Source organism: Rosa chinensis, chromosome 6, assembly GCF_002994745.2.
Source record: "Rosa chinensis cultivar Old Blush chromosome 6, RchiOBHm-V2, whole genome shotgun sequence".
Classification (NCBI taxonomy): Eukaryota; Viridiplantae; Streptophyta; class Magnoliopsida; order Rosales; family Rosaceae; genus Rosa; species Rosa chinensis.
Genome location: NC_037093.1, coordinates 23,485,607 through 23,499,003, shown reverse-complemented (window position 1 = coordinate 23,499,003; position 13,397 = coordinate 23,485,607). Strand labels below are relative to the sequence as shown.

Genomic DNA, 13,397 nt, shown 5'->3' with positions numbered 1-13,397 from the left:
TCTTGTCAGTTTGGTAGTTTCTGAAAAACTTGACATGCAGCTTATGGATGTGGTTACAACATATCTCTATGAGGATCTAGATTCAGAGATATACATGAAGGTTCCAGATGGACTTCAATTACCCAAATCAAGTGGCTCTAAACCACGGAGCGCGTTTTCAATAAGATTGAGACGCTCACTATATGGATTGAAACAATCCGGACGGATGTGGTATAACCGTCTAAGTGACTACTTGATTGGGAAGGGATATGAGAACAATGAAATATGCCCATGCATGTTTATAAAAAGGACAAGTTTCGGATTTGCAATTGTAGCAGTTTATGTCGACGACATGAATCTAATTGAAACTCTAGATGAGTTAAAGGAAACTGCTAAATACTTGAAATCCGAATTTGAGATGAAAGATCTTGGGAAAACACAGTTTTGTCTCGGACTGGAAATCGAGCACCGTAGTGATGGGATTATGATCCATCAGTCAGCATATACTCAAAAATTATTAAGGCGCTTTAATAAAGATAAAGCAAAGCCTGTGAGTACTCCCACGATCGGTCGTAGTCTTGAGCCTGAAAAAGATCCGTTTCGTCCAAGGGATAAGGACGAAGACTTATTAGAGGCTGAAGTGCCCTATCTAAGTGCAATAGGCGCATTGTTGTACTTAGCTCAATGCACAAGACCGGACATCTCATTCGCTGTGAACTTGTTAGCCCGACACAGTTTTGCGCCAACAAGCCGCCATTGGATTGGTGTAAAGAAAATTTTTCGATACCTGAGAGGTACGATTGATATGGGTTTGTTTTATCTCTATAGAGAGAAGAGAAATAACGGAAGTGTGGGATCGGACTCCACGAGGTAAAACGCCACCTTCCGTGCCCCTCCTCTCCTCCATCAAAATAACAACAATGTCTTGATGGGTTTTGCTGATGCAGGGTATCTCTCTGACCCTCACAAAGGTCGCTCCCAAATGGGTTATGTCTTTACCATGGGAAGCACTGCGATATCTTGGAGGTCTACAAAGCAGACCCTTGTTGCTACTTCCTCAAATCATGCAGAGATTATTGCTCTACATGAAGCCGTGCGAGAATGCATATGGCTAAGGTCTGTAGTTAGACACATTCGAGGAACTTGTGGTTTGAAGTCTACCACAAATGAACCTACATGCATTTATGAAGATAATGCAGCTTGTATTGAGCAAATGAAATTAGGTTTCATCAAGGGCGACAACACCAAGCATATATCGCCTAAGTTCTTTTATAATCAGCAACAACAAGCACTTCTAAATATTGAAGTAAACCAAATCCGATCAGAGGATAATGTAGCGGATTTATTTACTAAGTCATTACCTAAATCCACCTTCGAGAAACATGTGAAGAGCATCAGATTAAGAAAGTTATCCGAACTCCCATGATTGTAGCAATCAGGGGGAGATATTGACATCAGGGGGAGGTATAATGTCTACATGTTCGATCTCGAAGAGTGAAGGACGTGTTGTGCTATTTTTGTCCTTCGACCATGATTATTTTTGTCCCACAGGGATTTTGTTACCTGGCAAGGTTTTTAATGAGGCAACAATCAAAGCGTCATCACTAAGTTTGAGCGGCACAAGGGGGAGTGTTGAAGGATGTCGACATAGTGTGTGCCTCTACAAACTAGGGTTTAGAGTTGTAATAGGAAAGTGTTCTAGGTATTCAATTGTATTCGGATTCTATTACCTATTGTGTACCTTGTAGCACCTTATATAAAGGGCTCCTATTATCATTAATAAACACAATTATAATTCTCCTACAACATGAGTTTTTTTATTGCTGCTTATTTTTACAGCTGAGTTTTTCAATACTCACCGCAATACCAAACTAAGTCTTAGTGTGGAGGTTTTGAATGAGGGTTTGGTAGATATATTAGTAATCTCTATTTTACAGGAAAAAAAAAAGTAAAATATCAATATGTAAACATTAGTAAATATCGATACTCTTAATCGATCTTTGGGAGGGTTGAAGTAGTCCAGCCAAAATTTTGAGAAATATTAACGAGATAAGTACATGTTAAAATAAAGATTTGGCTCTAAGTGGAGTTTAAAATGTGATGGATGAAACGCATAATGAGACGACCATTGGGGACATATGCCAAATGCATGCTTGGTTCAAACCCATTGGGGCTGTAGTGGCTGGAAAGCTCGCGGAACGAATCTTCGATTGGTACAACATAATGAACAGGGACTCGAGGGCTGTTGCTGGGGAGGAAGGTGTATTTGGAAGGATAGATTTTTTATAGTCTTATTAGCACTGTTGTTATGACCTACATCGTTAAGCTTTTGTGATCTAATCAAGGCTCTTGAGGATAGTTTTACGTCAAGTTTCCGAATCTAGCTATGAGGAAAATGAGCTCTTATAATTCATTGTCTATATTATATAAATCGACACATAGCGCTCTGGGCTCTGGTTTCATGGTTTTTATATTGTTACTTTAGAGTCTGTATTTTCTAAATTGTACTACATAAGAGAATATATGAACTTACTTAGATATTGTCTCATTTTGTTGTTCTATAAAAAAGCGAAACGCCATATGTAATCTTTACTATTTACTCTTAATACGATCAAAGATTAAGAGTTAATTTGGGATTGCTGTGACTTTTAAAAAAAACTGATGTTGCTGTGTTGTGAGAATAATCAGCTGTGAATTAAAACAGTTACGTGTTTGGTAAATAATATTTTTAAAAGTGTAGTAAGTACATAAAAAAACTGCATAGCGTGTTTTGATCCACAACAGCTTCTAAAAGCAACCTCTGGACTGTTTCTAAAATCTGCTGCCAGTGACATATAACTTTCAATTAAAGCTGTTTTTTTATTTATTTACCAAACACAATACAATCTAAAATTTTAAACAAAATCTGATTTTTTTTTTTTTATTTTAAAAGTGAAGCAATCCCAAATGGGGCCTAAATAAATAAGAAACCTCGAAACTGAAAGAAAAATAAGAAACAAGAGAGAAAAATGAAAGAAAGAAGCAGGCCAAACGACATCATTCTGGATTGGATCAGTTCAGTGTTCTTTGCTTTTATATTGGGCTACATGAAAGTTGGACACTTGGAGGGCCTCTAGGCCCAAACTCTCCCATCCGCTGAAAATTATCCATATATCGAAGTGATAAAAGGAAGTCATCACTCATCAGCGCTCTGTCTCCCGCCACAAAGCTTCCCTCCAATGGCTTCCTCTTCCTCCTCCTTCTCTCTTTCTCTGTCCCTACAACCTCCTCGATGCTCTTATCACCGACACCCGGTACTCTTTTCCTCATCACCATCACTATTTCGGTGATTTGGTTTCAGTTGGTGCTTTTGGGTAGTAGATGACATTTTGTGCGCTTTGTTTTATACATTGAATACAGGTACATTGCTTTGGCATAAGCTTTTCTTTGCTAAAGAATTGGGATGTGATGGTTTCGGGCATGTGGAGGCCGATGCCATTCCATTCGGCCAATTTGATTGACTGTAAGAAGAGGTAATTCTAGTTTATGCAGGATGATCGTCTTGCTTAATTCATTATTATCATTTATTGCGGTTAATTATTATTTTTATTTTGAAATGTGGAAACTAAGGATTGTAATTTGATTAGGAAATAACTGTTATTTTTAGTTTGGTTCCAATGTTTTTGAATATGGTTCATGGAGCTGTCAATAGTAAATTGAGTGTTTCAATCTAATAAAACAGGAGAACTTTGATCTGTGCAGTCAATCAAGATGCTGAGGAAGCATTCAAAAAGACTGTAGAAGTCGATAGGCTGATAGACAAATTGAGGGATGCAAATCCAATTGAAGTAAGTAGATATGTATCCTGCATTTGCTTTATTAAGTTGTTAAATTGAATTGGATTCTTTTACATGGCGGTCTCCTATTTTAACATTGTTTTCTGAACAAAGTATTTGTAGTTGTAAGAGTGTATTTGAATTTTTGAGTAGATTGAGATGAGAGTCATAAGACCAATTAAATTATTATCTTAAGGGAAAGATAGGAGTTATTAGAAAAACACTTCTATTGTTTGATTTTCTGAAGATTTGTGAGTCAGACTCATAAAGGCAATTCTTTAAGTACTTTAGATCTGTTACTGCTTTTGCCTGCTAGGATACCAAAAAAAGTGAACCCTTTGGACTAAACTATATTTATTTTGTGAGTTTCTTTTCACTACTGTTTCTAGTTTTACGTATCATGTATAAAGCTGTTCAGTCTAATGGGTTGGGATATATTGTCTGATCAAATGCTAATTAGTAGTATTATCTTACCTGAGACTGCAGCACACCTTTGTTTGACTTGCATGTGTAAATATGTCACTGGAATTCTTATTGTTTGTTATCCTTTGTGAACAGCTTCAGAAGCTTGTTGTTGAAAATGTGTTGGCATTTAACGAGGGCTTTTGGATACGGCTTGCAGCAAGAACTGATACCTGCAAATCAGAAGATGATAAAGCATGGTTTTCAACTTGGTTAATTCTGATTTTATGATGATAATGTTCTTGTTGCTCTCCTTCCAGTTCTAGAATTGTGAAACAATGCTTGTTCTTTTGCATTCTTTCAGAAAGATTATGAGGAATTGGCTATATCAGTAATGAGCATAGTGGATCGCCTTGTTCACAAGACCAATGTACCTCTCTCTACCTCTCTCTCTCTCTCCCTCCCTCCCTCCCTCCCATAAGATTGAAAGAGAACTTATTCTTTAGTGGTTCATATACAACATAAGTTCTTTATTTGTTTTCCTTTTTTCACCCCCTTTTCCTGCAGGAAAAGATAAATTCAGCTACTGATGTCCTCAAGGGGATTCTGAAACCTATAGTTGATGATGTTGTAGAAATTCAGTGGCCTCCTAGAGATCCTGAGTCTCTTAAATTAATGGAGAAAGTGAGTCCTTTTCTTTTTGTTTGAACTCACTTCATTGTTTAATATATGCAATTGGTTTGAGGGTAGTTATAAATGTGTACCCTTTGGAGGAGGTTCTCTATCAACGTTTGTCTTCTTAATTATTTTGCCAGTCGTTTAATTATAGACCCTTTTACAGCATTACAAGTTTGGTTTGGCAATGATGTTATGGATGTTAACACTTTTTCCGACGAGAATAATGTAACAAAATATCAGTTATATGTGAGAAATAAAGTCATTGGCATTAAGCATTTCTAATTCTTTCTCTTAAATTGGTTTTGGTTGGCCATCAATTTAGTTTCCAAATCATTCCTCACTAATTGTGTTACGAGTATAAAAATACTGCATCACATATTCTAAGACATGCATCTCAATATGTAAATCCTACCTCTCCGAACAAATTTGTTTCTGTTGGATGCTCTATTTTGGGCATTTAGGTGAAATTCGGCTGCATATGGTCCACGTCCACAAATATATTGATCCACATGTTTGGCCCAGCCTGCCCATAGATGAGGGGATTCTTATGTATATACTAATCCATCCCATATGTTCTTAATCCCTCCATCCGTAGCCAATATATATTTTGGTTGGATGCTCCACCTTTAACTAATTTTTAATGCAAAACTGGAAATTGTTTCATAATATCGTTTGTTCCATGTTTCCTCTTTTTGATCATTAGGAAATCACCGAAAGGGAACAAGAAGGGCTACTGGATGAAGGCTTCCTTTCAGAAGTTAATGCTCAACTAAGACAAGTAAGTTATTTCTAATACTTGTGGTTCTACCTGCCTGAAATTTTTTTCTTGGAACTGTGTGTGGGTTTTTCTTCCATCTTTTTACATAGCATAATCTTCAGTTTGCCATTCATTCTCTATTCTTCCTTTTTTAGTTCAAAGTGATGCTACTATAATGTGATGTTTTGATAACATCGGCAGCTCCTTTATGCTTTAAGTTCAAAGTAATTGATAGGAACCATATGAAAATTTTGGGTAAAAGTTCATACTAACAAAAATATCAGAAAAATGTTTTATTCAATATTTGTCACAAATACTACCAAAATTTTACACCTCACTCTATGTGATGTTTTAGATGCTAATTTCTAAGCTTCTGTGCAATATTTTGCAATTTAAATTTAAATTTATTTTGTAGTACAGCTTAATTGCTATACTTTTAGGGGATTTCAAGATCATCATATATGATACACTTGCTAATGTATTTTATTAGTTATTTGCAGGCAAAAGAAGATGGAGATAAGCCAGGGCTTGAGGCTATGTTACAAAAGGTTTTGCAACTCTACGCTTCTAAAGTTCTATCCAAACGTAGTTATGCAAAGAAAGGTAATGCAGCTTCCACATTGTGTTTTTACATCATATAGTTTACTTCAAACTTGTATAAAAGCAAGTAATATGGTGTAGTGGCTAGTGAATTGTGTGACACACATGTTGATGCTAGTCGCCAGAGGGCAAGACCCTCTGGGTAGTAATCCTAATGTATTTAATTGTTGCAATTGTTGGTGACATTTCAACTAGGGTTTTCTATTCACGATGTAATACATGGGTCTCTTGGTGCGGTCTACGTGAGCATGTTCTAGTTCTATATCGCTTGTCTGCTAAGGCGATTTAGGGTATATAAGTGATCTCTTGGAGCCTCATTTACTGACTAGTTTTCTTAGGTACTATCGATGAGTGAGCTTCCTTGCATCATGACAAATGACATGTTTGTACACCCAATTCTGCAACCATAAATGTCTGAGCATGGTAGGATGTTAGAGAGTTAAGTATGATATCTTTTCTGTTGGTGTTAGTAGGATGAGCATCTCTCACATTTGTTGTTGTTGGGGTTATCTAAACTTTCTAACAACAAAATGAAGTCTTTTTAGGTATTCCGATAGTGTGACAAGCATGCCTCTCATTTTTGACAAAATAATATCAGAGATTAAGGCCTTTTGGAGGCACGTGGGTTTGCCTCCTCACAAAGATGTATGGCCCAAGAGGTGGTCTCTGAGAGTCGATGCACTTTACCTAAAACATTCATTAGTTAAGGCAGTTAGTCAAGAAGGTTGAAGTGACTGGATGGGGGACACGAGTCATAAGGCATGACACATCTTGTCTTAAGAATATATGCTTAGACTATGTATCTCTTATCCAGAAGCAAAGAAAAGACTAGTACATCTCTGAATAAATGTTATGATTGCCAGAATTCATTTTCCTTGTTTGTTCTTTTTGATATTCAATGCCAAATATCCATCCCAAAGAAAATTAATAATGAAGTACTTTTTTCTTTTGGTAAATCTCATTTTTATATTATTGTTCTTATGTTGTCTGAGAAGTTGATTTTGTTAATCCTATGTAGTGTTTACTAATTTGCAGGGGATGAAATTCTGAAGGCCGAGGAGTTTCTTGAAACCATAATTAAAGGTATCTTGCTCTTCTTTCAAATTCATGAAGAAAATCTTATATTACTATTTATTTACCAATCATATATTTGATGAAACTTAAGGGTTCTTGAGAAAGAGAATTTGGATAGCTCATAAACTTCTGTCTATACTACATATGTTATCAGTGCGGTAGCTATCGTTTGATCATCTTTATGAATTTGTTGGATACTAAATTAGTAATGGTTCCCCCTAGGAATGCCTGGTTGCTGTAGGTGTTGTGTATAAGAAGGTTTGCTATTTGTGGGGTATTTTGACGTCTACAATTTCTGCCTAGTATATTGGAGGAATACCTGGAGATGAGGTTGTAAAGTTGAAACAAATGATTGGTCAATTCCCTTTTAAGAGAAACACATTGGGTTTCCGTCTTAAGTGTCAATTGCAGTAAAGGCATCTTGTACTCCCAAGAGATTGGTTCACTTCAATTATCAGGAGCTTACCAAAGTTTGATCCTAAGTTCAAATCACATCAGCACCTTCAGTGCTGATGTGATTTGAACTCAGTTAGATTTTCCCTTATCTTAAATTAAAGGCTGGAAACAGTGGAAAGAGTCTGTTTCAAGGCCATTGAGGGACCTGAATTTGGTTGTCGCTCCAAGTATTGGGTACATGGAACAGTGAGTGCTGCACCTGCTGCTAGAGATGTTATCTTACTACGTGTGCAATTGGTTGTTAGCTTTTAGTTTTGGTTATGTATGTCTCAGGAGTTGATTGATTGAATTGCTTGTTTAGAAACTTCTAGGAAAGTGTCATGTATTAAGCAACAATAAAGTGTGATGCACAAAAGAAATCTGTGCAAGACTTTCTCTCTGCATTTTTACTTTTTGCTATGTGATATGTAGCTAAAAATGTGCATGGGGGAGGTTGGTTCACCTCTTGCATTATCTTTTTCAACAGTTAATTGGAAACTCTATTTATTTTGCGTTCATATCTGGTGGATATGGCCCACTTATAGGCATTTTCATTTGTTGCAGCTCCTGAGGAAGAATGGAACAAGCTGTTGCTCGATGGATTGTCAATTGGCAAAGGTGAAATTCCACCACAGGACCTCTATGCTGTCATAAAGAAAAGGATTGAACGGACTCTGATCCGAACGGTGAGAACAACCTTTGTCTTTCGATTTGATTGTCTTTTCAATTAGTTCTATTTCCTTGGTATTGATGCTTCAGCTTGTTGTTTGTGCTATCTTTAACAGGAGGGTGGTTCTTACCAGCAGCGTGTTCTTTCTGAGTATCTGAACGGCATTCAATCGAGAGCAGAGCAAGTTGTCCAAGTGCTAGAGGGCAAGGCTCAGTAGTTGTACATGTTCATGATTTGTAAGTGGAGTTGGGAGTTGGGACGGCTAGCATGCACAAACGTGTCTGATTCTTAGAACTAAGATAAGAGCAATTCAGAGAGTTTGGAAGTTTAGATGTGAATACGAAGTCAGGTAAAGATCTATTGCATTCAATCCGGCCAGAGAACCCAGCCTTAATAACCCAATTATCATTTTTGGTCAAGGAAAATGAATGGAATGACTTTATTTTTGGGTTAAAATCCAGCAAGTACATAAATCCATGTAATGTGAGCACGACAGGTTTAGCAAAATTAGATATACCATGTGTGCATAGTTGTGGAACGTAAATTGGAAATTGGAAGGCAAATTTTTTTTTTTTTTTTTTCCAAACTTGCAATGGCACATTCTAAAGATATTCGATTGGGGTTTTTCATTTGGGGCGCATGGGATCTGGTGCAGGATTTCATATATATATATATATATATATATCAATTAACATTGGTAAGGATCTTGCCATGAAACACATCCCAAAAAAAATCAAAGCTACAATATCCAGAGTAAGTTGAAAAAAAGTGGAGTGATAAATCACTCATAAATACTTTTTTGTTTAAGGAAAATAAATTTGAGAGAAAATTGATGTATTTTCATTGATAATAGGAGCCTCTTTATATAGAGGATTACAAGAATAAAAGTAGAGTTGTACATGGAAACATAATCGTACAATGAGAATATCTACGAATATCTCCGAGAATATTTCTAACATAATCTCTATTACAACTTGCACGTACAAGTAACTTAAAGTTTGGGTCAGACACATATTCTGAATTTACTTGAACACTCTCCCTTGTGTTACCGAAACGTGGTGCTCCTATCGTTGCCTCATTAAAAATCTTGCCAAGTAACAAAAACCTAGTGGGACAAAAATAACCTCGGTCGAAAGAGAAAAAGAGCACGACACACCATTCACGTTTCGAAATCAACATGTAGACATCTGTGTCTCCTTCTGATGATTACGATCATGGGAGTTCGGATAACTTCTGCAAACCAATGCTTGCAACATGTTTCTCGAACGTGGATATAGGCAGTGACTTAGTAAACAAGTCTGTTACATTGTCCTCATATTGAACTTAGTTCACTTTGATCTTGAGGAGCTTCTGTTGTTGCTGATTATAGAAGAACTTGGGCGATATGTGCTTGGTATTATCTCCTTTGATGTAGCCTTGCTTCATTTGTTCAATACAAGCAGCATTACCCTCATAAAGGCTGGTAGGCTCATCTGTGGTATACTTCAAACCACAATTGCTTCAAACATGCGTAAATATGGATCTAAGCCATATACATTCACGAACCACTTTGTGAAGAACAATAATCTCTGCATGGTTTGAAGAAATAGCGACTAGGGTCTGCTTAGTAGACCTCCAAGATATCGCGATCTCACCCATGGTGAACACATAACCAGTTTGGGAACGACCTTTGTGTGGGTCAGAGAGATACCCAGCATTAGCAAAACCTTCCAAAATACTTATGTTGTTTTGGGATGGGGAGAGGGAACGCAGACCACTATTGGTGGCGTCCCTAAGATGTGATGGGTCTGAAACCATCATCTCTCTGTAGGGATAGAAAAAGCCATATCAATCGTACCACTTAGGTATCGAAAGATATCTTTAATATCAGTCCAATGGTGTCGTGTTGGTGCAGAGCTATGTCTAGTTAACAAGTTAACGGCAAATGAGATGTCCGGCCTTGTACATTGAGCTAAGTACAATAATGCTCCTATTATACTCAAGTAGGGCACCTTTGCCTCTAACACATCTTCGTCATCATCCTTCGGACAAAGAGGATCATTTTCAGGATCAAGATTATGAACGATCATGGGGGCGCTTGAAGGCTTGACCTTGTCAAAACGCCTAAGCATATATCAACATGATGCTCAATTTCCAAACCGAGACATAATCATGTTCTCCTAAGATACTTCATCACAAACTCGAATTTCAAGTGTTTAGCGGTTTTCCTTAACTCTTTAAGGGCTTCCAGTGAAGATCATAAAACCAACATGAACCACGATAGAATTCAAAACTTGTTATGGAAACGCGTGGGCATATCCTTTCCCAATCAAGTACTCACTTTAATGAGCTTTTCAGCCTCATTGCAAGCGCGCTCCGTGGTCTAGAGCCACTTGACTTGGGTAAATGAAGTTCACCATGAACCTTCATGTATATTTCGTATCTAGATCCCCATAGAGATATGTAGTGACCATATTCGTAAGCTGCATATTCAATTATTCAGAAACTACCAAACTAACAAAGTAGTGGAATATAAAGATATCCATTACGAGAGAATATGTCACATCGTAGTAGATTCAAGGGAGTTTTGTGAGAAACCTTGGGCCATAAGGCGAGATTACCATCTCCTTTTCTCATAACGCTTACTAACAAAGACCCATTAGTCAATAAGTTTTATGTTAGGAGGTGTTGGGATTACTGGCTCTATAAACCTTCCTCTTCGTTAGAGAATCCAAATAACATGAATCACATCTTTCCATTTAGGCCAAATTTCTCTACGTTAGCATTCATTCATTAATGGAGCGTGGTTCGATATCATCGAACTCAACAAACTCATGTGCAACGAAATGCGCGACTACATCATCAGTTATGATGGAGTTTCTATCCCACGTGTCATGTACACTAGTGTAATTTTCATAAAACTTTATATTCTCAAGAATAGATTCTAACGTTGAGGCGTCCCCTAACGATAACCATAATCTGGAAGATTCTCATGAGATGGATTTTAAGTGTTGATGATCCAAGGATTGGGTTGTGCCAAAGTATCATTCGAACCCACGGGCCTCCCATATATCGTAGTTGAGGCCATGACCTGTAATGCCAGAGTATCACTCTCTATGGCGTTGGCGCTATTCCTACTTCCGTGTAGGGTGGTGCTACATCCTCTCGTAGGAACATCCATCCTTGCAGGCATGTTTGCAGCAGATATGTGTGATCTCGTTAATTTAGCGGGGATCGAGATGAGACATAGTAGGGACAGACCACGACAATTCCTGTCGTTCCTGCTGAACATCCGTGTTCTTATCTCCCCCTAACGACGAGAAGACTGTCTCATCAAAGTGACAATCCGCAAATCTAGCAGTAAGGAGATTGCCTAGCAAGGGCATTAAGCGGTGGACGATTGTCAGAGTCTCAAATCTAACTTAGTTGCCCATTTATCTATAAGGACCCATCATAGTGCGTTGTGGCGATGTAATTGGCACATAAATGGCACACTCAAATATGCTTAAGTACGAGATATTGGTACCCAGTCACTAGCTGTAACGTAGAGGTAGATTGAGTGGCGGTGGGTCGTAGACGAATTAGCATAGATGCATGTGATATTGCATCACGCCAAGCTGATATAAGGAGATTAGTACGCATTACCAATTTCTGGACTACCATCGTAGTTGTCTTCGCGAGACCATTTGGGTGTGTACATGGGAATATGATGTCCAACATCAATCCCATTGCAATAACCATCGAAAGTCTTCGATATAAACTCTCTAGCATTGTCAAGTCCAATTGACTGAATATGATGATCCAGGGAGTGAGCCCGTTGTCATATGATATATGCTAAGAGTATAGTATAAGCAGCATTTACAGGTGGACAATGACACACCATGTGACCAGCGTGTTCGCGTGTCAACCAACATTATGAATTCGCAAGTCAGTTGAATCAGACAACAGAATCCCTACCGATTCTTGTAAGAACATAATGATTATTTTTATATCCTTTGCATAGGACAGTCTCAGTCCTAATTTCCCTAAGGAACGGGCTTTGTAAAACGAGCGAGAAGCCTTAGAAGCAACCAATGAGGATTTTGGTTGGGCCTGAGCGTCTGAAACGCTATTTGAAGTAAAGTTGGTGATTGCAGCATCACCTGGGGTACCATCACCATGATGGATGCCATGGATAGGGATTGTGCTAGCCCTAGGCTGGTGGTGGACGGCGGCGATGCCAGAGACAGCGGCGAAGGTCACACTTTGTCCAAGAATCAACTTTTGATTCATGCTTCATTTCTCTCTAAAGAATGGATGTCCGTGTGAAGTCTTTAGTAGACGGATCATCATATCATGACTAGGATGACCTATCATTTCGTGACAAAGCCAATATGTGTCTAAATCTAATAAATCTTTTCTCATAACTTTATTGGATTTAATAGCTCGAATAGTGGTGATATAAAATCCACTTGAGAGACACATATGTTTCTTTAAGATGTGTCTTTATTTGCAATCATTAGAGGTAGTGCAAAAGAACTCTTTTCCGTTCTCTACATGCATTTCTGCATGGAATCCGTTGGCTATTCATAGGATACGATTTGCCCTAGGGGCATAGAGAGTTTCTATGACAGTAATCAAGGTGCCATTTGGCAAGTGGAACTTGGGCTATTCCATGTCCTTGAACTAATATTGATGGCCCAGCCATCGTAGTCACAAAGTAATATGCTTAGAATCAAAATGGAGTCATAATGAAAAGAACTCAAAATTTTATTCATAAGCCAACGGAGTACATCATTATTTCTTAACCATTAAGAGAATCTAATCCAAATTCTAGCTAATGTAAAACAATGGTAGTCATTTGACTTCTTTCGGTAACTCCAAAATAAATATGACCAGGTGAGTAGAGAGATGTCGGTGGAGCAAAACTTGCTTAAGTATAACTTATCTCAAAACCTTCCTAGAAATCATACTCACTTTGGATGAACCTAGTGGAAGAAAAACTAAACCAATGACATTTACAACAAAA

At 37.8% G+C, this 13,397-nt stretch overlaps 1 protein-coding gene across 1 annotated transcript; it reads left to right on the top strand.

Moving 5' to 3' along the window:
• The first annotated feature begins 3,124 nt into the window (after positions 1-3,124).
• Positions 3,125-8,809, top strand: LOC112172999. The gene is made up of 11 exons (XM_024310541.2): positions 3,125-3,272; positions 3,379-3,491; positions 3,701-3,806; positions 4,353-4,451; positions 4,561-4,626; positions 4,764-4,880; positions 5,578-5,652; positions 6,132-6,234; positions 7,267-7,314; positions 8,305-8,426; positions 8,526-8,809. The coding sequence occupies exons 1-11, from the start codon at positions 3,198-3,200 to the stop codon at positions 8,625-8,627; spliced, it is 1,026 nt and encodes a 341-aa protein (XP_024166309.1). The 5' UTR covers positions 3,125-3,197; the 3' UTR covers positions 8,628-8,809.
• The last annotated feature ends 4,588 nt before the right edge of the window (positions 8,810-13,397 follow it).